The 27,606-nt window shown below is 39.6% G+C and overlaps 1 protein-coding gene across 1 annotated transcript; it reads left to right on the forward strand.

Annotated features, from left to right (window-relative positions):
- The first annotated feature begins 5,953 nt into the window (after positions 1-5,953).
- Positions 5,954-6,730, forward strand: LOC130981772 (uncharacterized). The gene has a single exon (XM_057905469.1). It carries the CDS (start codon positions 5,954-5,956, stop codon positions 6,728-6,730), a length of 777 nt encoding a protein of 258 aa, XP_057761452.1.
- The last annotated feature ends 20,876 nt before the right edge of the window (positions 6,731-27,606 follow it).

A 27,606-nucleotide genomic window follows, 5' to 3' on the forward strand; every position in this document is an offset into this window, starting at 1 on the left:
GTCTAAGGAATTAGGGCCTAGTCACATATAGTTTGCCATGAAATTATATCTTGCATGATTAAATTAGTTAGTAATAAAAGTTAATCCGAAAATAGATAACTCTGAAACCTTAACTGCTTTCTCAATTATTTTATTCCCGATTCATCGCTGCTTGCTTTCTGAAATTCTTAATTTTCTGTTTAATGCTCTTTGAACACCAAAACACTCTTTTCTGCTTGCCTAACTAATCCTATCAAACGCTATTGTTGCTTAATCCATCAATCCTCGTAGCATCGACCCTTACTCACGTAAGGTATTACTTGGTACGACCCGGTGCACTTGCCGGTTAGTTTGTGGGTTATAAAATACCACATCAAGTTTTTGGCGCCGTTGCCGGGGATTGATTGTGATTGACAACTATTAGTTGTTTGATTGCTTAGATTAGGCGTTTTTGTTTTAATTTTATTTAAAAAATTTTGCTTTATATTATTCGAAAAAAAAAGTTTTTTTTAATTCTCTTGATTTCACTATTTATTTATTATTTTTTTCTTTCTTTCTTCCCGGATTTTGCTTAAAAAATTTTTTTTTTCTTTCGTTAATTTTTTCCCTTTCTTTACGTTAATTTTTTTCCTTTTTTCCTTTCGTTTACTTTCTGTCCCCCTTGCTTCGTTTTAATTTTTTTCTTTTATTGCTTTATTTTCAAAAAAAAAAATTAATTAAATTTTAAATTTTTTTTAAGAAAATAATTTCGAAATTTTTTTAATGAATAAATTGCACCAATATTTTTCTTAATTTCTAAAATTAAGTTTGGTGTTGACTATTTATTATTCTTTTTCTATTTATATTATTCAATATTTTTATCTCTTTACACATGTTACCTCACTGGGAATTCTCTGCACTCTGATGTAGAGATTCCCATTCTTTTTTATTTTCTAGTTGTTTATGCATAGGAACAGAGACGAAGAACATCTCTTAGACTTTGATCCTGAACCTGAAAGGACTTTCAGGCGGCGTTTACAACAAGCAAGACTTTACAAGGCTGCAGAATCCACTATGGATCCGAATAATAATGATAATACCAATGCGGCAAACCCGAATGGGAATGAACAAAGGATAGTACTTGGCTCTTTCTCTGCTCCTACTGTAGATCTGTATGGAAAGAGCATTGTGGTGCCTCCTATTACTGCGAACAACTTTGAGTTGAAGCCTCAACTGGTCACCCTGGTGCAATAAAACTGCCAGTATCATGGTCTTCCCCACGAAGACCTAAATCAATTCATTTCAAGTTTTTTGCAGATTTGTGATACTGTGAAGACAAACGGAGTGAACCCAGATGTGTACAAACTAATGCTCTTCCCGTTTGCTCTGAGGGATGGAGCAAAACTATGGCTAGATTCTCAACCCAAGGACAGTTTGGATACTTGGAACAAGGTGGTTATTGAATTTCTCACAAAATTTTTCCCACCAAAGAAGCTGACTAAGCTTAGGATGGAGGTTCAGACCTTCAGACAGAAGGATGGTGAGACTCTGTTTGAAGCTTGGGAGAGATACAAGCTACTGACTAGGCAATGCCCTCCAGACATGTTCTCCAAATGGACACAAATAGACATATTTTATGAAGGGTTGGGTGAAATGTCCAAAATATGCTTAGATAATTCTACAGGAGGTTCATTGCACAAGAAGAAGACACCGAGGAGACTATTGAGCTTATTGAATTGGTTGCTAGCAACCAATATTTGTACTCCTCTAACAGGAATCCTATGAATTCTGAGACCCCTCAGAAGAGATGCATGTTAGAAGTAGATGCTATTAATGCTCTTATTGCTCAGAATAAGCTGATGTCTCAGCAAATAAATCTACTTACTCAACAGATGGGTGGCATGCAAGTCTCAGCTATCAACACCCAAAATCTACCACAGGAAGTCTCCTATGACATGGCAGATAATTTTGTGTAAAATGATAATTATGATTATGCTCAACCTTCTTTTGAACAGGTGAATTACATGGGGAGTGCTCCTAGGAATCCCAACAATGACCCATATTCTAAGACATACAACTAGGGATGGAGAAATCACCCAAATTTTGGATGGAGGGATCAACCTCAGAGACCTCAGAACTTCAACAATAATTCTCAGGGCGGTTTCCAACAGAACAATGATTTGGAAGCAATATTGACAGGTTTTAGATAGGAAACTAGAGCATCCATCAAGAACCTGGAGATTCAAATGGGTCAAATAGCCACCAGAGTTAATGAAATTGATCAGAGGACCACTAATAACCTTCCTAGTAACACAATTCAAAATCCAAGAGAGGAATGCAAGGCTATCTCCGTGATAAGTGGACAAGTGGCAAGTACGGAAGCACAAGTTATGCAGGAAACCAGAGCCTCCATTAGAAATTTAGAGGTGCTAGTGGGACAACTGAGCAAGCAAATACTTGAAAGGTCTGCAAGTACATTTCAAGGTGATACAGTGGCGAACCCAGGAGAAGATTGCAAGGCTCTCCAGTTGAGAAGTGGTAAAGTAGCTGGCTCTGAAACCAAGGCTAATGAAGAGCTAGTTGAAAAGGAAGCTCCGGAAGAGAAGAAGGAAGAAATAGAGCACGCCCCTCCAAAACGTGCAGACAATCCATTTCCAGACTCTCTTGACACTTATCCTACTTTGCCAAAGGCTCCTGAATACAAGCCTAAGATGCCATATCCTCAGAGACTTCAAAAGGAGACCAAGGACAAGCAGTTTTCAAAGTTCTTGGAAATCTTTAGAAAGTTACAAATCAATATTCCTTTTACTGAGGTTTTGGAGCAAATGCCTTTCTATGTCCAGTTCATGAAGGAGCTGTTGTCAAAGAAAAAGCGTAAAAGGAGATGAGACAGTAGTCCTGACTAAGGAATGTAGTGCTGTCATTCAGAATAACTTGCCAAAGAAGATGCCAGATCCAGGGAGCTTTCAAATTCCATGCACCATTGGGAGCACACCCTTTGAGAAAGCCCTATGTGATTTGGAGGCAAGCATAAATCTAATGCCCTTATCTGTGATGAAGAAGCTGCAAATCCAAGAGGCACAACCCACAAAGATAGCATTGCAGATGGCAGACAAATCTATGAAGCCTGCATACGGATTAGTAGAAAATATCTTGGTTAAAATGGGTAAATTCTTCCTCCCAGCAGACTTTGTGATTCTTGACACGGGGGAAGATGAGAATGCGTCTATAATTCTAGGAAGACCGTTCCTAGCCACTGGAAGAGCTCTGATTGATGTAGAAGTGGGTGAATTAGTACTTAGAGTGCATAATGAGCAACTGGTCTTTCATGTCTTCAAAGATATACATCCAACAGGTGAAGAAGAGAGGTGCATGCAGGCTGAGCTTATTGATCCGAATCTTCAAAAACCCCCTGATGATACACAGCAGAATCTACAGCTCCAACCTCCCTTGGTAACAATCAATAAAATTCCTCCTGACATCAAACCTAAGTTTGGTGTTGGGAATGCATCATCTACCAAGGAGGAGGTTCCCAAAAAGAAGAAAGTACCCAGAGGATGGAGAAACAAAAAGATCTCCACTGAAGGTTTCTTCCCAGGAATGAAGGTAGTGTTGACCAGCAATCCAACATGGGTTTATACAGTAATCAGAATCCTCTCTCTGGAGCATATTGAGCTACGTTATGGAGACACAGGAAAGAAATTCAAAGCAAGGGGTGAAGAGCTGAGCCCCTATGATCCTCCTCCTTAGAAGAGTTGACCGTCAGGCTAGTGACGATAAAGAAGCGCTTGTCGGGAGGCAACCGATAATTTCGTATCCTTAGCTATTTTTATTTTTCGTAGTAGTAGTTTTCTCATTTGTTTTATTGAGTTCTTACTAACTTTCTGACCATGCAGCTATGTTATTCCAGGAACCGAATACCTCAAAAAAAAATACGACGCGCAAGCGTCACTGACGCGAATGCGTCGATCATATGTGAGCGAAAAATAATATTTGACAGAGAGCTGAGCAGAAATGGCACCGGAGCAAGCCTTTAGCATAAACATCCCAGGCGTTTGCGTCCCCCACACGTTTGCATCGTTTGTGATTTTCGCCATTCACGCGGACGCGTCACTGACGCGGACGCGTGACCTGCAAAATCGACATAAAAGAGTGTTTGGACAGAGAGTTGTGCTGACTTGGGGCAAGAAGTGCGCTTAAAGCACAAATTTGGTCCTGCGGACGCGTGACTGACGCGTTCGCGTCAGTTGCATATATGGCCATGCACGCGAATGCGTCGACTGAATAATTGGCTCCCAAGCCATGTGAACAGAGAGTCGTGCGGGCGCGTAGCTAGCTTCGCGCGAATCGCACAAATTTAAAGCACGCGGACGCGTGCATGACGCTAACATGTCATTATGACGAATGCGCGACCCACGCGTACGCGTCGTTTTCCGCCGCCCAAACTTCTTCCCCTCTCTCTCCCAATCCTAATTCTCTCTTATTCTTTTATCCTTTTTTATTTTTTCTCATAATATTTGTCTCTTCTATTTTCAGTTCTTCTTTGCTTGAGGACAAGCAAACCTTTAAGTTTGGTGTTGACGCTGCGCTTATGGGTTTTCTGGCACCAAAAGGGAGGCGAATCATCTTCACCGAGGAGCACAACCTGAAGAATAAAGCGACCGCTAGGATAACTAAGGTGGTTGAGTTCCTTTCATTTTATTCCTCCCCTCTTTTTCTATGTTATGTTCCGGTTTTCTGCTATTTTTCTTTTTTTGTTGCATGATCCTTTGTTAGTGAGAATCATAGGTCTAGTTTAGTTTTCCCTTAAATGCTTTAATGCTAAAAAGATGTTTCATGTATCACTCATTGAACTTGAATCCAAAAAAAAGAAAAAGAAATGATGTATTGCATGAGAAATTGAGTTAATTTTAAGAATAATCTGATTTACTTAAAGGTGGTGGTATTTTCTGTGATTTTTGAATGCATGATATGAACAGTGCATATTTGAATTTGAATCAAGATATGTTGATGTATAAGGAACAAGAATTAAGAGAATTATTATGACTTTTCTGAAATAAAAATAAATTTAATCCTTGAAGCAAAAGAAACAGCAAAAAAAATTAAAATAATAATTAAAGAAATAAATAATAATAAAAGCAAGGTCCAAGGCTCTGAGCATCAATGACTAGGGAGGTCAGACATGATTAAAAGCTCTTAATTTTTGGCGCCGTTGCCTGGGAGTTGCAACAGTGTATTAATTTATTGATTGGTATTTATTTTTATTGCATTTTTTTCTTTTCATTCTATCACTATGAACTATACGTTTCTTTCGTTAAATGACGCGTTCACTTCCTGATCCAAGCTTGCCAGTATTTGACCCTGAGATTGAAAGAACTCTTTCACGCCTAAGGCAAGCTCGGCGTCGGCAACTCCTCTTTGAGGACGAACCTGAACCGTCATCTAAGGAAGAAACAAGCCCCCTCTCTACTGATCCAGTTCATTTACGTGCAGGTGGTATGGCAGCGCCCAGAAGAGTCACTATCCAGGAGGAAGGAGCCCCTGATTTTACGCTCCAACCGTTTCAAGCGCATCACCCAGCGGTGGCTATAGATTTTGAAATAAAGACCGCATTGCTCAATTTGATGCCCAAGTTTCATGGCTTACCTGCTCAAGAGCCTATCAAGCACTTGAGATATTTTCAGGCAGCCTGTTCTACTGTCAGGCGTGATGGTGCAGATGAAACTTCAATTTTGCTGAAAGCTTTCCCATTTTCTCTTGAGGGAAAAGCAAGAGAGTGGTACTACACTCAACCCCTAGCAAATGTAACCAACTGGGATACACTCAGAAAAGACCATCTAAAGTTACTGATAAACTGAGGAAAGACATTTCCACGATTGTTTAGGATGACAACGAGACTCTCTTTGAATACTGGGAGCGCTTCAGTAATCTTCTGGAAGCATGCCCCCACCACAGGATTGACAAGATAGTGTTACTCAGCTATATCACACAGGGCATGAGGCCCCAAGATAAGACCACATTGGAAAGTGCTAGCAATGGGTCTATGAAGAAGTACAAGACCATTGATGAGGCATGGCAATTGATCAGCAACTTAGCTGAATCTACTATGCACCACAGGAAGAAACAAGACCGTTCAAAAGCCATTGCAGAAGTATCCTCTAGCAGAGAGACTGCTGCTCTAGCTCAGAGTATCTGTGAAATGACCAACTTGCTGAAGCAGATGCAATTGAATCAACAAGTTCAGCAAGCTCAACCTCCTCCACCCCAGCAAAGCCAACAGTTAGTCCCACAGAGAGTTTGCGGAGTCTGTGCTGATTATAGCCATTATACCGATGAATGCCCGCAGCTCCAACAGGAAGATAACATGGTGGCATCCACTCATAACTTCTATGACCGCCCCAACCAAGGGTACAATCAAGGTGGAAATCATAACCATGGATGGAAAGACAATTCTAACCAGAATTGGAGGGACAATAATAACAGAGGAGGTAGAGATAATCAAAGAAATCAGAGGTGGAATAATAACAACAACAGACAGCAGAATCAACCTTACAGAGCACCTCACCTGAGGCAATTCCAAGGACCACAGAATACCCAACAGCAGACCTCTCAATTTACTCATCCTTCTTCATCTCCTAATGAAGAATTACTACAATCTTTTGAGCGGAGACAACAGACCATAGAAAATAACATTATGAATAACATTAATGCCAGTCTGAATGGTTTGACCTCTACTATGCAAGCTCTTGTTTCACAGATTGGATCAATGTAAAATTCCAGTAACCAACCTTCAAGCTCCACTGGAATCCCCTCTCAACCATTACCCAATCCAAAGGGGGGCATTAATGCCATCACCCTAAGGTCTGGAACCACATTGCAGGAGAGGAAACAAGAGGAGCCAAGCCCACCGGAACACGCCTCAGCTGAAGAGGTAGTAGAAATAGAAGATGTTGAAGAGGAAGAGGACATACAAGACATAGCTGAAGAAGAAGAAGCTCAACCACAGGAGGAAGCACCAAAAGGCGCAGACACTGCAGAAAACACCACTCCCATTCTATTTCCACAACTTGCAAGGAAGCCCAGGAAGCAGCTGGAACCTGACCCCAAAATGGTAGAAATATTCAAAAAGGTTGAGGTAACTGTACCTCTTTTTGATGTTATTCAACAGGTACCTAAATATGCAAAGTTTCTAAAAGATTTATGTATACATAAAGACAAAATTAATGAATTAGAAACTATTCCTTTAGGTAGTTCCATATCTGCTTTAATGGGAGGATTACCTGAAAAGTGTAGTGACCCAGGTTCTTGTATAGTTAGTTGTACTATTGGTGGTGTAGTAATTTATGATTGCATGTGTGATTTGGGAGCATGTGTTAGTATAATGCCTTTATCTGTATATGATATTTTGAGGCTCCCTCCCTTAAAAAGGTCGGCAGCTGGTTTTGTGTTGGCAGATAAAAGTATTACTACAGTAGCTGGAGTTGCTGAAGATGTTTTAGTGAACATTAAAGGGCTCACATTTCCCACTGATTTCTATATCTTGGAGATGCCCAATAATGACTCAGATAAACCATCATCAATCCTACTTGGTAGACCATTCCTGAAGACATCAAAATTCAAATTAGATGCTTTTTAAAGAACATATTCCTTTGAAATAGATGGCCGAATGGTAATCTTCAATCTGAATGGAGTCATAAACAACCCTCCAGAAGATCATTCTATCTTCCAATGTGATGTCATAGATGAAACTGTAGCTAAAATTCACCAGGAAGAGTTGGAAGAAAGGTATACAGAACAAGGTCCAAGTGTGGGGACTCTCTTAACTGACAATAAGGGCACTTCGGCATTTTCACAAGCTCCAGACAATCCAGAGCCTGCCCATGATCAGAAGTTAGAGTTGAAACCCCTCCCTCCACATCTCAAATATGCTTATCTTGAAGATGAGCAGAAGTTTCCAGTTATCATTGCAAGTGAACTCACCTCTCAACAAGAAGAGCAATTACTTGATGTGCTGAGGAAGCACAAGAAAGCAATTGGGTGGAGTTCGGCAGACATAGTAGGCATCAACCCTCAAGTATGTGAGCATAGAATATTTTTAGAAGAGGGAGCAAGACCTGTCCGCCAACCCCAAAGAAGATTGAATCCCACTATTTTGGAAGTTGTCAAAAAGGAAGTGACCAGACTATTGGAAGCAGGCATCATCTATCCCATTTCGGACAGTGAATGGGTTAGCCCAGTATAAGTGGTACCCAAGAAGTCTGGAGTCACTACAGTGAAGAATGAGCATGGAGAGCTCATAGCAACCAGAGTATAGAACACTTGAAGAGTCTGCATTGATTACAGGCGTCTCAACCAAGCCACCTGTAAGGATTACTACCCACTTCCATTCATTGATCAAATGCTGGATCGCCTGTCAGGTAAATCACATTATTGCTTTTTAGATGGTTACACAGGTTATTTCCAGATTCATGTAGCTCCTGAGGATCAGGAAAAGACCACTTTTACGTGTCCTTTTGGGATTTTTGCTTACAAGAGAATGCGCTTTGGCTTGTGCAATGCACCAGCTACTTTTCAGAGGTGCATGATGAGTCTTTTCTCTGATCTTATTGAGGACTGTATGGAGGTCTTTATGGACGATTTTAGCATTTATGGTGATTCTTTTAGCCTTTGCTTAGATGGGTTATCTAGAGTGTTAGATAGATGTGTCAATACAAACCTTGTATTAAATTTTGAAAAATGTCACTTTATGGTAAAACAAGGGATTGTACTAGGACATGTTGTATCTAATACTGGCATTTATGTAGACCCAGCAAAGGTGAATGTTATTTCTAGTTTACCTTACCTCTCCTCTGTGAGGGAAGTCCGTTCGTTCCTTGGCCATGCTGGTTTTTACAGGAGATTTATTAAGGACTTCAGTAAGGTAGCACTTCCCTTATCCAGATTACTGCAGAAGGATATTGAGTTCGAGTTCAGTGAGGATTGCAAACAAGCGTTTGATAAGCTGAAGACCGACCTGACTCAAGCTCCAATTGTGAGAGGACCGGACTGGAGCCAGCCGTTTGAAATCATGTGCGATGCTTCCAACCAGGCAGTAGGAGCAGCGCTGGCTTAGCGTGAAGGTAAGGATCCTTTTGTTATTGCTTATGCGTCTAAGACTTTAGATACTGCCCAGTCCAATTATACTACTACTGAGAAAGAGCTTCTTGCTATTGTTTTTGCTCTGGATAAATTCCGAGCTTATTTACTTGGTACTAGAGTAGTAGTGTATTCGGACCATGCAGCTTTAAAGTATCTATTAGCTAAAAAAGAGTCCAAACCAAGGATCATACATTGGATACTGCTATTACAAGAATTTGATTTAGAAATAAAGGATAGGAGTGGTAACCAGAATCTAGTGGCAGACCACTTGAGTCGCCTTGAGCACATTAAGGATGATTCTACTCCTATAGATGATAATTTTCCATTTGATAACCTGCAAGCATTATCTGAGGTAGTCCCTTGGTACGCACCTGTAGCTAATTATCTAGTTAGCCGCACATTTCCTCCACACTTTTCTAAGCATCAAAGAGACAAGCTGAAAAGCGAGTCTAAGTATTATATATGGGATGACCCATATTTATGGAGATGGGGCGCTGATCAGGTAATTAGACGTTGTGTGCCTCAATCAGAATTTCAATCCATTTTAGAGGCCTGCCACTCATCTGAGAGTGGAGGACATTTTGGCCCTCAAAGAACAGCTAGAAAGATCTTAGACTGTGGATTCTAGTGGCCTACTCTTTTTAGAGATGCTGCTGAGTTTTGTAAATCTTGTCTCCCATGCCAAAAATTTGGTAATATATCTAGGAGGGATGAGATGCCTCAACAAATTATGCTTTTCTGTGAAATTTTTTATGTTTGGGGCATTGACTTCATGGGTCCATTTCCAAACTATTTTTATATATTGTTAGCTGTGGATTACATTTCCAAATGGGTGGAAGCAATTCCTACCCGTACTGATGATGCTAACACTGTTGTTTCCTTTGTGAGAAACCATATTATATGCCGCTTTGGATCACCACGAGCAATCGTGAGCGATCAAGGCACCCATTTTTGTAACAGGAGACTAACAGGATTAATGAAGAAGCATGGGATAATTCATAAGGTTGCAACAGCATATCATCCTCAGACCAATGGGCAAGCCAAGGTGTCAAATAGAGAGATAAAGCGTATCTTGCAGAAGATAGTCAAACCTCATAGAAAAGACTGGAGCACCAGGCTACAAGATGCACTATGGGCATATAGGACAACATATAAAACACCCATTGGGATGAGTCCTTTCCGCTTAGTTTATGGAAAAGCTTGTCATCTGCCAATTGAAGTAGAGCACAGAGCCTTTTGGGCAGTCAAGGAATGCAACATGGGAATTGAGGAAGCCAGAGCTGAAAGGAAGTTGCAACTGCAAGAACTAGAGAGCCTTCACCTAGAAGCTTATGAGAACTCAAGAATATACAAGGAGAAGATGAATACTGTACATGATCAGCACATCAAGAGAAAAGAGTTCCAACTTGGGGATTTAGTCCTCCTTTACAAATCTCGACTAAGGCTCATGCCAGGCAAGTTGAGATCAAGATGGGAATGTCCATACAGAGTAGAGAAGGCCGAACCATACAGAGTCTATCACCTAAGCCATCCTTCAAGCTCTGAACTTATCAAAGTTAATGGACAACGTCTGAAGCTTTGAGCTTATCAAAGAGCTTGAGATCTTCCTCTTGGAAGATCCCCACATAGTAGAAGATTGAGCTAGTAGAGCGTCCAACTTACGGACGTTAAAGCAAAGTGCTAGGTGGGAGACAACCCACCATGGTATGATCGTTCTTTTCTTTATTTTTAATTTTTCCTCTTCAATAACTCTTCTCTTTATCAGTACTTTCATGCATCTGCATTCACATACTTTTATTTCTCTTAAAAAAAAAAAGAAAAGCCATGCGACGCGACCGCATCAACGACGCGTCCGCGTCGAAAGGTGAGGGGAGAAAATAAAAAAACGGACAGAGAGTCACGCTGGAGCGTGGCTGGAGGTGTGCCACAAGCACAAATCGTCCCACGTGACCGCGTCACTGACGCGTCCGCGTCACATGGGAATCATGGCCTCCCACGCGACCGCATTCCCCACGCGGCTGCGCGCCCTGATTTTCGACGTAAAAAGGGTGCACAACGAATTATTGTGCGAGAGTGGTGCTGGATTGGTGCTAGATGCACAATCTCTATCACGCGTTCGCGTCACTGACGCGTCCGCGTCATTCCCTTCTGTAGCCCACTCACGCGATTGCATGCCCCATGCGATCGCGTCACCCCAAATTGGCAAATAAAATAATTCGAACAGAGAGTTATGCAGCCGCGAGGCTACACTCGCGCCAGACGCATAACATGGGTCACGCGACCGCGTGACCGATGCAACTGCGTCAACTGAATTACAGCGCAATCACGTGAACGCGTGCCCCACACGGCCGCGTCGCTTGCGCCGCACAGCTCAATCAAAATTGCCAAAATATCTTATCTTTCTCTCCTCCAAATCCTAATTTTTCTTTTCCCTCCTTATTTCCTCCTTCTCCCTTCTTCCTTCTACCTCACCTTTCACCCTCTCTTTCTCACCTCCATTAACAAGGTTTTATTTTCTTCTTCCCTCCTTCCTTTTCTATCATTTTTCTTATTTTATATGTTATTTTCTTTTCTTTTATTTTTCTTTTCATTATCCATATTTTCTTTCTTCTTCTTTCCTTTTTATATGGTGTTAGAAATTTATTTGAGTCATTATTCCTCATTATATGCTTGTGGATTGTTGCAAATTGTTTGGCAATTATATATTATTTTCTTAAAAGGGTTGCTTGCATGTTTACTTTAATACTTTCTATACCTTATTTACCATGCATGCTATGTGTTTGTGAAAAAGCCCATATGGAATCATGCACTTTTCTACATTACGAAGTGATGATTGATCTATGCTACTCATGCCCTTGCCGGCATGCTAGTAACCATCTTGCATCTACTTACCCTATCATGCACTTGTTCTATTTCTTTTCATGATCTTTTCACATGTTGTCATGACCATGTGTTTATTTCATTCATCTTTACCGTGCATTGATTATCACTCACTCAATCCCCTTCCTTGCTTTATCTCTTTAGATTTAACTTACTTTCTCTTCCCTTTTTCAAAATGGCCACCAAGAAAGACAAAGAGAAAGCTACCAATAAACCCACAGCAAGGAAAAGAATGAAGAGAACATTAGTGGCAGAGCCTTCTTCAACTGTAGTCAAGCCCTCAACAAAAAGAATTAAAAGGATTATCAAGGTTGACGAAAAGGAGAGAGCCTTCCTAGCCAAGGACACTGCACGATTCCCAAATCGCTATTGTGAGCAGATGTTTCCTATTCTGGCAGCTCGAAATTACAATAATGAACACCTTCTTATCCTTCCACCTCATATCGCTGAATTTGTTGAGCCACAAATTGCACAAAGACATTGGGGATTCTTACAGAGACCGCCACGACAGGTTAATCTTTCTTGGGTTGTTGAGTTCTACTCCAACTTCCACCTGCTAACTCTGCAGTCCATTTATTTACACCAGAAGAAAGTCTCCATTACAGAAGAGACTATTCGGCAAACCTTAGATCTCCCCCCTGCTCCAGATGAGTTGGACACTTTTCAGAAAACCGCCATCAAACACCAGGCGTACACCTTTGATTGGGATGCTGTTCTCAAAGTTATCGCTCGACCTGGCAGCAAATGGATCTTCGGATACCATCGTTCCCGTCCTAAGGGAATCTCGGCTTCCGCACTTACCTTAGAGGCTCACGTTTGGGCACAGATTATGTCCCATTACGTCTTCCCGAGTACTCATGAGTCCTCTTTCACCGCAAACATGGCCGTTCTACTATGGTGCATCCTCACAGACCAGCCTCTTAATTTACCAAGACATATCCGACATGCTATGGAACATGTGCAGATCGCGGGCAACCTACCTTTCCCTGCATTGGTCTCTGATCTTATCTCAGCAGCCAGAGTATCCTACAGAGCTGGAGACACCAAAGCCATTCCTCCATGGGATGATCAGTATGTCCCTAACGGGAGATATCTTAGGCCACAATTTGCCACTACCAGCCAGTCCACAGAGGATGCTATAGCTCCTCCACCATCTACTAGTCAGCTGCTGCATCAAATACTGAAGCGGTTGGACCAACAAGAAAATAAATCAAAGCTCTGAGAGCGCCACAACCAATGCCGATTCAAACACCTCAGGGAGCTGCTTAGAGGAGATTGCAGAGACTCAGACATCCTGGACTCCACTTCCTTCACCAACACAGGGAGCCATGACAGCCCCGACTATGGAGACACTGTCACCAGCCCACCATTGTTCCTGACAGATGGCACCGAAGACGGTGCAAAGCCTTAAGTATGGGGAGGTCGGTCAGTACCTGACTTCCGGAGGTAATTTCTCTTCCCTAGCACCAATAAATTAGGATATTTTAGTTAGATTTTCTTTCTTTTATAGAATAGGATAAATTGCATAGTAATAGGTTAGTTGCATGCATGTTCTACTTGATTGAAAAGACAATAAGTTTCTTCTAAGACTCTATCTTTGGAACAAAATTTCACTAATTTTAATCAAAACTCCTATGTTAAATCTGCTTGAAGTTGTACTTGGAACATGATTTTTGAGCTAAAGAACACACAACCTGTGAAGATTTGAGCCTTTATGCATGGTTACATTATTTAACCATAATTATTTTATTCTTGTGTGTTTACTTCTCTATGATTGTAATCTATATTTTGTTTCATCCTATATGTCCAATATTTATTATGTTTGTATGCTTGTATATGATTGAGGCCATTATTTGTTTAAAGTCACTTATCCAAATTAAGCATACCCTTTTCAATTACCTTTGTTAACCACTTTGAGCCTTTAAATCCCATTTGTTCTATATTTTACCACATAACTAGCCTTAAGCGGAAAAAACAATTGTATATCCCAAATTGAATCTTTGGTTAGCTTAAGATAGAATTGTGTATGCTAGTTAAGTATGGAAAATTGTGGGAACAAAAGTTATTAAGGGAATGTGTCATGATAATACAATGGGAATTTGGATACCTACTCATGTGAAACTATAAGAATTAAAAATCTATGTGCATTGATAAGCTATGTTTATTTTTATGTTAAAAAAAAAGAATCAATAAATAAATAAGGGGACAAAATTACCCCAATGCTGAATTAAGAATTCAAAGATCAATGCACATATGATAAAATTGATACATGAGTATGGAATGTAAAAGGGAATTCTGGGTAGCTAGGTATGAATTCTAAAGTCATATAAAATATATAGGTTGGGTTAGAGCTTGGGTTAATTAAAGATTCAATTTATAAGATCACTTAACCATATATGTATCCCGACCCTTACATTGGCCACATTACAACCTTGAAAAGACCTCATGATGTTTGCATTGATATATTAACTGTTGTTGATTGGCTAGGAGAAGAACAAAAGTTAGAAAGCATGATTAGAGAAGGATAAAGTGATTACCCTATACACTAGAGAGATTTGAGCATACATACATCATCAGTGAGGGTTCAATGCTTGAATTTCCATGTTTCCTACTTTCATGAGCTATCTTCTTGCATTTTTATCTGTCTTACTGTATAATGATAGAATTAGTGGAATTTGATTTGTAATTGCTTTGAAGAACTTATTTACTTTTGATCAAGTGGGCAAGAATCATATAGTTGCATTCATATATATAGGTTGCATTGCATTGCATGAGTTTCTACATGTTCATACTTATTTATCTTATCTCCTTCAATTAAGCATGAGGACATGCTAATGGTTAAGTGTGTGGAGGTTGATAAACCACTATTTTATGGTTTATATTGTGTTTAATTGTGTGGTTTTATCATGATCCTTACCCACTTATTCATTAATTTAGCATGCATTTATATTTCCTTCCTAAAATTATTACATGGTTGAAAACTGCTTCCTAGAGACTTTTTAATTATGCATTTTAGTTCTCCTTTATCCCATTCGATGCCGTAATCTGTGTGTTAAGTGTTTCAGGCTTTATAGGGCATGGATGAGTTGGAGATTGGAAAGGAAGCTAGCAAAAATGGAAGGAACACAAGAAATTGAGGAGATAACCAGCGAGAAGTGACGCAGCCGCATGGCTCACGCGTTCGCGCAAAAGAGGAGAAATCACAGTGACGCGGCCGCATGGCTCACGCGACCGCGTGGATTGGAAAAGCACAAGTGACGCGGAAGCGTGGACGACGCGAACGTGTGGCAAGGAAAAACGCGAATGACGCGCTCGCATGGATGACGCGATCGCGTGACGTGCGCGATCTGCATAATCTGCAGAATTCGCTGGGGGTGATTTTGGGCCCTATTTTGACCCAGTTTTCGGCCCAGAATTGCAAACTAGAGCCAGAGAAAATGCAAAAACCAGAGACAACATTCATTCTACACAGTTTTAGTTTTAGATCTAGTTTTACTCCTCCTCTAGGTTTTTCTCTCTACACATTCATAGTTCTTAGGATTTTATTTTTCTACCACTTTTTGCATTGGGATACTGAGAAGAGTTATTACCTCATCAAGACTTCGTCATTCTAGTTCGTTTTCTTTACTTGGCTTTACTCTTCCATGTCCTTTGCTTTGTTTAATTTTACCATTGGAATATTTTTAGGATTATTCAATACAAGGATTACTTTTATTTTTAATTAATTATTTTGATTTTTATTTACAATGTCTTTCCTTAATTCCTTTTCATATGCTATGAATTTTACATTCACAATGAGCAAGTAGTTCCCTAACTTAATGGGGAGTTGATTGAAAGGAAACCTTGAGTTGGAAGGCTTGAAAGAAAGATTGTAATTGGGTTTATTGTTAGCTTGCCCTCTAGTCACTAACACCAATCCCTTTTAATTAAGTGGGTTGCAACTTGTGAACGGGCATAGCATTCCAACTTGTTTGACTTTCCTTTACCTAGTAAGAGATAACTAAACGGGATAACCTTTAATTATCAATCAATCTAGAGAGTAATCCAACAACAATGGGGCTTCCAACTAATCAACTCTCAGTCAAGACTTTTATTTACATTATTCAAATTCTTTAATTTAATTTCCGGTTTACTCAACTCAAACCTTTTTGAAAACATCTGATTAATAAAATAGCACACTTCTCTGCAACTCGTTGGGAGACGACCTGGGATTCATACTCCCAGTATTTTAATTTTAAATTTCTATGACACCTTTCTAAATTGATAAGTGGATTTCTGGCGAGTTAAGAACTATACTTGCAACGTATATATTTTAATAATTTTTAATTCGCCAATTTCTGCCTGCATCAATTTTTGAGTGATGCGTGAGCATCTTATCTATCTTTTCCTAGTGAATTTGTATCTAATTTGTTGAGTTTAATTAAGAATTAATTATATTTTAGCCACTATGGATGCTATTTTGAGTTTTGTGCAATTTTATTTATTTTAGGTAGCATTCAGCTAGATTTGATGGAGTTTCTGTAGAAGAAGAGATGAAGGCGAATGATGTTGTCAACCCTGACCTCTCTCACTCAAACCTGAATAACTCAAGCTATAGAGATCCAATGGACATGATTTCAATGGCGTTAGAAAGATAACTTCCAGAGCTTTCCAACGATATATAATAGTCCATACTTCTTCTCCGAACTCGCCGCCAAGGCTGCGCCTAACTTGAGATTTCTCAAGTTAGGCGCAAGACACAACAACAATACGCGAGATTGGTCCTACCCACTTCAAGTTAGGCGCACTAAAGCCCAAGTTAGGCATACTAAAGCCCAAGTTAGGCGCAGCTTCACTCAACTAAACTCTAAATTCATGCTACCAAGCCCAAGTTAGGCGTGGATCAGAGTGAAGGAATCAAGTGGTCCCCATCCATCAATTGAAGACTTGATGATAGTTAGTTAATTCTGATTTAAATTCAAATCTTATCTTTTAGGAAAAGATATTATCTTATTTTTGGATATTAGATTTTAAATTAATTAAGATTAGTTATAAAAAGGGGAGACTTCTCTTCTATTAGTTATAGTCCAAGAGGAGAATTCCATTAGGGAATTCTATACAAATTTACATCTCACATTCCATGAGCAACTAATCCTCCATTGTTAAGGTTAGGAGCTCTGTCTATTTGTATGGATTCATTTTCTTGCTTTTTCTATTTTAATTTATACATGAATTTATAATTTAAGAATTGTTTTCGCTCTTTATTTTATAAATTTGGGTGGAACGGAAGTATGACCCTCTTTCTATTTGAGTTCTTGTAAAACTTGAAAATGCTCTTTACTTGAACAACATCTTGAAAACAATTTCTCCAAAATTTTAATTATCTGGATTTAACGGGATACGTGACATATAATCCTTTTATTTTTGGATAATTAGAGTTTTTGTGGCATACAAACTGGAATTTGATCATGTAGCTTCTAATTGGAATTAATTGACCAAGGAATTGGCAGTTAATAAATTTTAGAGGAGACTAGAAAGGTCTAAGGAATTAGGGTATAGTCACATATAGTTTGCCATAAATTAAATCCTACATAATTAAAATAGTTAGTAAGAAAAGTTAATCCGGAAAATAGATAACTCTGAAGCCTTAACTGTTTCCCCATATTTGGTTCTCAACTTATTTACATACCTATCTTTCAATATTCCAAAATTACTATTTAATGCTCTTTGAACACCAAAACACTCCTTTTTGTTTGAATTTTTGACGTTAGGATTTTTGCTAGTAAAGAAGTTTATAAAAAGTCGCGTTGTAGATATAGATTCTAAACCAACAGAAATCCCTTCGTGCAAACGTTTTGGTTGTCACAAGTAACAAACCCCTTTTTAAAATTGATAACCGAGTATTTAAACCTCGGGTCGTCTTCTCAAGGAATTGGAGGGAGGTATGTTCTTATTATTGGTTATGAGTTTGTAAATTGGGGTTCTGGAGTTTGGGCAATGGGCACAGGTATATTTTCAAAGCAATAAAAATAAATAAATAACTGTAAAATAAACTCTTGGCAAGGTATAAGAACTGGAAGTCCTATCCTAGTTATCCTTATCAATTGTGATTAGAATTGGATTTTTCTCCCACTTTGTTAACCTCTAACTATGAAGGTAAGTTAAGTGGATGAATTAATTTTGATTCCTCAGGTCCTAGTCTTTCCTTGGGAAAGGCTAGAGTTATTCGAACTTGAATTAATGAAATGAAGAAATCCAATTTTCAATCAACAATGAGTTTGATAACTCAAGTGTCTCCAATGACTCAACCAAAGCCAAAAGGGAAAAAAGTCTACTTGAATGAAAATAATTTGGATAAACAAAGAGCATTAATAAATTAAAGAGAGCAATCATAAGTCTGAAATACCTCAAATTATATTAAATAAAGCAATCAAATCTAACATGAAAGATTTATGAATCAAATGGGCAACATAAGTAATTAACAAATAAAAGTATTAGAGTATCTAAAAGTAGAAGAGAAATATAAATTGAAGAACATTGAACCTGGGATTGAAAGTCACTCCTAAAACTAAGAGAAATCCTAAATCCTAATCCTAAGAGAGAGGAGAGAACCTCTCTCTCTAAAAACTACATCTAAAACATGAAAAGTGAATTATGAAAAGCCTCCTTATGAATGAATGGATTCTCCCACTTTATAGCCTCTAATCCGTGTTTTCTAGGCCGAGAACTGGGTCAGAAACAGCCCAGAATTCGCTGGTTGCGAATTCAAACACGCTGATTTTCGCCACTACGATGCGGCCGCATGGGGAACGTGTTCGCGTCACCTAGCGTCAGGGAAACTATGGCATATTATATATCAAATCGAAGCGCTGGACGTTAGCTTTCCAACGCAACTAGAACCGCGTCATTTGGACCTTTGTAGCTAAAGTTATAGCCGTTTGAGTGAGAAGAGGTCAGGCTGGACAACTTAGCAATTTCTCCAACTTCTTGTATTCCTTCCACTTTTGCATGCTTCCTTTCCATCCTCTGAGCCATTCCTACCCTGTAATCTCTGAAATCACTTAACACACACATCAAGGCATCTAATGGTAATAAGAGAGGATTAAACATAGGGAACTTAAGGCCAAAGAAGCATGTTTTCAATCATAGCACAAAATCAGGAAGGAAAATGTAAAAGATGCGAATAGTATGAATAAGTGGGTAAAGAGTTGATAAAAACCACTCAATTAAGCACAAGATAAACCGTAAAATAATGGTTTATCAACCTCCCCACACTTAAACAATAGCATGTCCTCATGCTAAGTTCAAGAGAAACTATAAGAGTGAAGAGGAATGGTGAAATGTATGAAATGCAACCTATGTTTATGAATGCAACTACATGCAAAATGTTTCTACCTACTTGGTGAAAAGTAAATAAATCTTTCAAGAACAAATATGAACCGGATTTCACTAATTCAAATTACAAAATACAATACAATTAACTTGCAAGAAGAAGATAGCTCATGAAAGCAGGAAACATAGAATTAAGCACTGAACCCTTATTGGTAGTGTATATCACTCTAACTCTCAAGTGTCTAGGGTCAATTCTCTCAATTCTCTACTAATCTTGCTTTCTATAGCTTGCTTTTCATCTAACAGTAAACAAAAATTTAATGCACCAATACACAAATCAAGAGGTCTTTTAAGGGTTGTAATGGGGTTAGGGTCAATGTAGGATTGTATTTGGCCAAGTGGACTAAAATCTGAATCCTTAATTAACATAAACTTTCCGCCTAACTTAAGACAATCCATATAATCATAATATAAAATCAATAAATACCCATTAACTGCGTTTACTACATATTTATGCATTGCAAGTTTTGAGTACAGTACATATGCATTGCTATTGCCATTTACTTTGGGGCACTTTGTCCCCTTTTTATTTTTCTGCTCTATATTTTCTTTTCTTTTTCTATTTTTTTTTCAATTTTTTTAATGCATATGATTAAAGTATTGAATGCATAAACATGTTTTCAATATTTTTCATATTTTCACAGACGGTCTAACATACTCAATTCCCAAACCAAACATTTCCAAACCCACTTTCCCCACACTTAATTTATGAGTGCTTTCATTAGTCTAAGCTAATCGATGATTCAAATTAAGGACATTATTGTTTTTCGCTTAGAGTTAATGATGTGCTAAAGTAAAAAACAAAGGGGCAAAATGGCTCAACATTGGTTTGCAAAGGATAATGAAAGGTAAGGCCATATGGGTATGTAAGCTCAGTGAAACAAGGCCTCAATCATATAAGTGCATGCATACATCAAATAATGAAAATATAGAATTAAGCAAGACAAAGATCACAATTTTAGAGAGAAAAACATACACCAAAAATAAAATATTGGTTGGTAAAATGCAACCAATTCAAATAGGCTCAAAATCTCACTGGTTTTGTGTGTTCGAGCTCTAAATCATGTTCCAGTATAATATTTCTTCAAACAAGTGTAACATTAAATTTTATTCAAATTAGTGAAATGCTCTAAAAGGTTTCTTGAAAAAGAAAATATTACTTTAACCAAGTGGTAAAATATGCAAAAATCAAACAAATATGCAATCAATCATGCAAATGCAACAATGAACAAGAAAAATAAACCATTGGTGTTGAGATAGAAGAGTAACTAACCCATGGAGATTGGCGTCGACCTCCCCACACTTAAAGATTGCACCGTCCTCGATGCATGCTGAGATGTGCAAGTGGACGGGTTTCTCCAACTGACGCTTTTCTCCAAATATTGTGCAGGTGGACTTGTTTGTCTCCAAAGAGGAAAAAGAAGAAAAAGTAGCCCAGAAATAAAGATAAGAAAATAAATAAAGTATGGGTGTTAATGCCAGATAATAAGGGTCTCAATTACATGGTAGCTACAACATGCAAGTGAGAAAATAATAGAAGCCATGGCATGACAGTGGTGTAAGATTTGAAACATAGGGGAGGAGAGTGTGGGTAATGAAAGACAGTGTAAGCTCATGTCAATGCAAAAAGGAATACAAATATCATAAAAGAATAGCATTGATTTAAATAATATTACCCAACAGTGTAAACAAGTCACTAAACACCAGATAATACCAGAAAAAGTATAACAGTTGAATAAGAAAATTTAACACCAATGAAAAAAATAATAAAGTTAGAAAAGAAAATAAAAATGTAATGAATGAAAGTATGCAATTAAGTAAAAGAAAATGAAAGATAAGAAGAATGAGAAGGGAAAGAAGGGAAGAAGAAGTAAGTAAGAAAGGAGGGAGGAAAAAATTAGGATTGGGAAAGAAAAGATAAGATATTAGGCAAATTAGGATAAGCTGTGCGGCGCAAGCGATGCGGACGCGTGGGGCACGCGGTCGCGTGACTTGCGCTTTAAGATAATCGACGCGGTCGGGTCGGTCACGCGGTCGCGTGACACGTTTTATGCTACTAGCGCGAGGGCAACCTCGCGCTCGCACAACTCTCTGTTCAAAATCTTATTTTGCCAAATTTTGGGTGACGCGATCGCGTGGATGGCCTGATTGCCAATATGACGCGGACGCGTGGGGCACACGTTTGCGTGAGTGGGCTTGTGCTGCTAGCACGAGTCCAGCCCAATTTCAGCTCAACTTTCGGGCATACACCCTTTTACATCGATTTACAGGGCCACGCGATCGCGTGGGTGACACGATCGCATGGGAGGCCAAAGTTCCCACATGACGCGGTCGCATGGGTCAATTTGTGCCAAAGGCACGCCTCCAGCCACGCTTTCGCGCGACTCTCTATCCAACATTCTTTTCTTCATAACGCACTGGTGACGCGGACGCGTCAGCAACGCTGCCGCGTCGTGTGCGGGTTTTCCTTTTTTTTTAACTGAATGCAGAATGCAATGCTTAATGTGAATGCTATGCATGATTTCAGGTTCAATAAAATAAAATAAAACTCAAAAACAAACAAACTAAATAAAATTAAAATTGCAAAAGGAACGATCATACCATGGTGGGTTGTCTCCCACCTAGCACTTTTAGTTAAAGTCCTTAAGTTGGACATTTGGTGAGCTCCCTGTTATGGTGGCTTGTTCTTGAACTCATCCAGGAATCTCCACCAATGTTTGTATCTCCAGTAACCTCCGGGGTCCCAAACTAAGCATGTAAATTCCTTAAGAAGCTTCAAACAGATTCTTAAGCTCCCGGGGTGACAAATGTCAGAGTAGATTCCAGGATCCCAAATCTTGCTTTTACACCCATTTTTGTCGGGATCTGTATTTGTCCAGCTGGGTGATAAGTAATTTGAATTCTCACTGCAGCCACCAAACAGCGTCCTAGACCCATTCAGCTGAGCTCTATACCAACCTTTGCGTTTAAACTTTGAGCTTCCAACCATAATGAACCTAGCAGGATAATTCTTACCACTGCCCATCTTCCTCTTACTCTTAATGCCACAAAGAGCTCTAAGTTGACTATTCGTCTCCAGTAGCCCATATTCAAGTGGAATTAGAAAGCTAAAGGATATGAATTTTACCCACTTGAATGTTGTGAAGGATGATGGAAACTTAGGGGGAGGTGTTTCTAATGAACGTGCAGGCTCCACTTCCTTGTGCTCTTCTTCGACATCTTCCACCTCTTTGCAATCTTCTTCAATATCAACCTCTTCCTCTTGGTGGATTTCTTCCGATTCAATTTCTTTTTCATTTTGCACAAAGGGCATGGGAGGTTGTGCTTCTTCTTCTTTAATCTCCATGTCAAGTCCAATGGGAATCCATCTCTTGATCATCTCCTTCAAAGTCTTCAACTATGATATGCTTTGGAGGTTGTACACCCTCCGCAACATCAGCTTCAACCGTCTTTGAAGGATGCTCTATAACTTGACTTTCCCATGGAGGTTCAGTATCTCCTAAGTCTTCAACCACTGCCTCCTCTTTTTTTCCAATAATTCTGGCTTCCTCCACTTGTTCCAATATCAAATTGTGCTGTTCACTATCCACCGGAGTGCCTAATTTCTCCTTACTGCTACGTTCTTTAGTAGATTTCCCACATGAAACCATGGGGGTTCTTTGAATGTCCGAACGTCGGGAAGGTAATCGATTTCTTGCTTGATCCAGGTATTTAAGTATGAAATCGTATTCATCCTCGATGAATTCCTTTTCAACTATTTCTTCACCTTCAAGCACAAAATCCTCCTTGTCATCTTTTTTCACTAGTTCTTCAATCGCGCTGTCAACTTCAAGGGTCTCTACTACCTTCACCTTTAGTGCCTCCTCTAGCTCCTTATGAAGTATGAATTCACGAAGATGATCCTTTCTCAATTGTTCCATGTCAATTGTATCAGTGGGATCATGTTGCTCTTGGATTGATGGATGTTGGTGCTCTTCCACGGATGGTGGTGATGGGATGGGTGGATCATTATGTGGTTGAGATAGAAGTGCATTGGAGCTTGAGGGTTGAATATTGGGTGCAAAGGTGGTGTGCGAAATTGTGATCACTACTTTTCACAACTCAAATAATCCCTAGTAATGGCTCCAAAAACTTGGTGCTCAATACCATGGCATAAACACAACTTTGCACAACTAACCAGCAAGTGCACTGGGTCGTCCAAGTAATAAACCTTACGCGAGTAAGGGTCGATCCCACGGAGATTGTTGGTATGAAGCAAGCTATGGTCACCTTGTAACTCTTAGTCAGGCAGACTCAAATGGGTATAGATGATGAATAAAACATAAAGATAAAGATAGAGATACTTACGTAATTCATTGGTGAGAACTTCAGATAAGCGAATGGAGATGCTTTGTCCCTTCCGTCTCTCTGCTTTCCTACTGTCTTCATCCAATCCTTCTTACTCCTTTCCATGACAAGCTTATGAATGGGTTTCACCGTTGTCAGTGGCTACCTCCCATCCTCTCAGTGGAAATGTTCAACGCACCCTGTCACGGCACGGCTATCCAGCTGTCGGTTCTCGATCATGTCGGAATAGAATCCAGTGATTCTTTTGCGTCTGTCACTAACACCCCACAATCACGAGTTTGAAGCACGTCACAGTCATTCAATCATTGAATCCTACTCAGAATACCACAGACAAGGTTAGACCTTCCGGATTTTCTTGAATGCCGCCATCAGTTCTAGCCTATACCACGAAGACTCTGATCTCACGGAATGGCTGGCTCGGTTGTCAGGCGAGCGCTCGGTTGTCAGGCGATCAACCATGCGTCGTGTATCAGGAATCCAAGAGATATTCACCCAATCTAAGGTAGAACGGAAGTGGTTGTCAGTCACACGTTCATAGGTGAGAATGATGATGAGTGTCACGGATCATCACATTCATCAAGTTGAAGAACAAGTGATATCTTGGAATAAGAACAAGCTGAATTGAATAGAAGAACAATAGTAATTGCATTAATACTCGAGGTACAGCAGAGCTCCACACCTTAATCTATGGTGTGTAGAAACTCCACCGTTGAAAATACATAAGAACAAGGTTTAGGCATGGCCGTGAGGCCAGCCCCATGATCTAAGAACTAGGTGTCCAAAGATGAAAATACAATAGTAAAAGGTCCTATTTATAGGGAACTAGTAGCTTAAGAATTACAAAGATGAGTAAAAGACATAAAAATCTACTTCCGGGCCCACTTGGTGTGTTCTTGGGCTGAGCATTGAAGCATTTTCGTGTAGAGACTTCTCTTGGAGTTAAACGCCAGCTTTTGTGCCAGTTTGGGCGTTTAACTCCCACTTTGGTGCCAGTTCCGGCGTTTAACGCTGGGAATTCTAAAGGTGACTTTGAACGCCAGTTTGGGCCATCAAATCTTGGGCAAAGTATAGACTATCATATATTGCTAGAAAGCCCAGGATGTCTACTTTCCAACGCCGTTAAGAGCGCGCCAATTTGGCTTCTGTAGCGCCAGAAAATCCACTTCGAGTGCAGGGAGGTCAGAGTCCAACAGCATCTGCAGTCCTTTTCAGTCTCTGAATCAGATTTTTGCTCAGGTCCCTCAATTTCAGCCAGAAAATACCTGAAATCACAGAAAAATACACAAACTCATAGTAAAGTCCAGAAAAGTGAATTTTAACTAAAAACTAATAAAAATATACTAAGAACTAACTAAATCATACTAAAAACATACTAAAAACAATGCCAAAAAGCGTACAAATTATCCGCTCATCACAACACCAAACTTAAATTGTTGCTTGTCCCCAAGCAACTGAAAATCAAATAAGATAAAAAGAAGAGAATATGCAATGAACTCCAAAAACATCTATGAAGATCAGTATTAATTAGATGAGCGGGGCTTTTAGCTTTTTGCCTCTGAACAGTTTTGGCATCTCACTTTATCCTTTGAAATTCAGAATGATTGGCTTGTTTAGGAACTCAGAATCCAGATAGTGTTATTGATTCTCCTAGTTAAGTATGATGATTCTTGAACACATCTACTTTATAAGTCTTGGCCGTGGCCCAAAGCACTCTGTCTTCCAGTATTACCACCGGATACATACATGCCACAGACACATAACTGGGTGAACCTTTTCAGATTGTGACTCAGCTTTGCTAGAGTCCCCAATTTGAGGTGTCCAGGGTTCTTAAGCACACTCTTTTTGTCTTGGATCACAACTTTATTTCTTTCTTTTTCTTTCTTTTTCTTTTTCTCCCCCTTTTTTTCGTTTTTTTTCGCTTCTTCTCTTCTTTTTTTTTTCTGTATTCATTGCTTTTTCTTGCTTCAAAAATCATTTTTATGATTTTTCAGATCCTCAGTAACATGTCTCCTTTTTCATCATTCTTTCAAGAGCCAACAATTTTAACATTCATGAACCACAAATTCAAAAGACATATGCACTGTTTAAGCATACATTCAGAAGACAAAAGTATTGCCACCACATCAAAATAATTAATCTGTTATAAAATCTGAAATTCATGCAATTCTTCTCTTTTTCAATTAAGAACATTTTTCATTTTAAGAAAGGTGATGGATTCATAGGACATTCATAACTTTAAGGCATAGACACTAATGATCATAAGACACAAACATAGGTAAACATAGAGCATAATTTTTGAAAAATAGAAAAATAAAGAACAAGGAGATTAAAGAACGGGTCCACCTTAGTGATGGCGGCTTGTTCTTCCTCTTGAAGGTCTTATGGAGTGCTTGAGCTCCTCAATGTCTCTTCCTTGCCTTTGTTGCTCCTCTCTCATGATTCTTTGATCTTCTCTAATTTCATGGAGGAGGATGGAATGTTCTTGGTGCTCCACCCTTAGTTGTCCCATGTTGGAACTCAATTCTCCTAGGGAGGTATTTAGTTGCTCCCAATAGTTTTGTGGAGGAAAGTGCATCCCTTGAGGCATTTCAGGGATTTCATGATGAGTGGGGTCTCTTGTTTGCTCCATCATTTTCTTAGTGATGGGCTTGTCCTCATCAATGAGGATGTCTCCTTCTATGTCAACTCCTACTGAATAACAGAGGTGACAAATGAGATGAGGAAAGGCTAACCTTGCCAAGGTAGAGGACTTGTCCGCCACCTTATAGAGTTCTTGGGCTATAACCTCATGAACTTCTACTTCTTCTCCAATCATGATGCTATGAATCATGATGGCCCGGTCTAGAGTAACTTCAGACCGGTTGCTAGTGGGAATGATTGAGCGTTGGATAAACTCCAACCATCCCCTAGCCACGGGCTTGAGGTCGTGCCTTCTTAATTGAACCGGCTTCCCTCTTGAATCTCTCTTCCATTGGGCGCCCTCTTCACAAATGTCAGTGAGGACTTAGTCCAACCTTTGATCAAAGTTGACCCTTCTTGTGTAAGGATGTTCATCTCCTTGCATCGTGGGCAAGTTGAATGCCAACCTCACATTTTCCGGACTAAAATCTAAGTATTTCCCCCGAACCATTGTAAGCCAATTCTTTGGGTCTGGGTTCACACTTTGATCATGGTTCTTGGTGATCCATGCAATGGCATAGAACTCTTGAACCATTAAGATTCTGACTTGTTGAATGGGGTTGGTGAGAACTTCCCAACCTCTTCTTCGAATCTCATGTCGGATCTCCGGATATTCACTCTTTTTGAGTTTGAAAGGGACCTCAGGGATCACCTTCTTCAAGGCCACAACTTCATAGAAGTGGTCTTGATGCACCCTTGAGATGAATCTCTCCATCTCCCATGACTCAGAGATGGAAGCTTTTGCCTTCCCTTTCCTCTTTCTAGAGGTTTCTCCGGCCTTGGATGCTATAAATGGTTATGGAAAAACAAAAAGCAATGCTTTTACCACACCAAACTTAAAAGGTTTGCTCGTCCTCGAGCAAAAAAAGAAAAAAGAGAGTAGAAGGAGAAGAAAATGGAGGAGATGGAGGAAGCTTATGTTTCGGCCAAAGGGGGAAGAAGTAGTGTTTAGGGTGTTTAGTGGTTTGAATTTGAATGGTGAGGTAGGTGGGGTTTTATGAAGGATGGATGTGAGTGGTGAAGAGAAAGATGGGATTTGATAGGTGAAGGGTTTTTGGGAAAGAGGTATTGAGGTGATTGGTGAATGGGTGAAGAAGAAAGAGGGTGGTGGGGTTGGTGGGGATCCTGTGGGGTCCACAGATCCTGAGGTGTTAAGGAAAATTCAACCCTGCAGCAAGTGGCGTGCGAAAATGCACCCTTTTGCCAATTCTGGCATTAAACGCCGGGCTGGTG

Source organism: Arachis stenosperma, chromosome 1 (genome assembly GCF_014773155.1).
Source record: "Arachis stenosperma cultivar V10309 chromosome 1, arast.V10309.gnm1.PFL2, whole genome shotgun sequence".
Taxonomy (NCBI): Eukaryota; Viridiplantae; Streptophyta; class Magnoliopsida; order Fabales; family Fabaceae; genus Arachis; species Arachis stenosperma.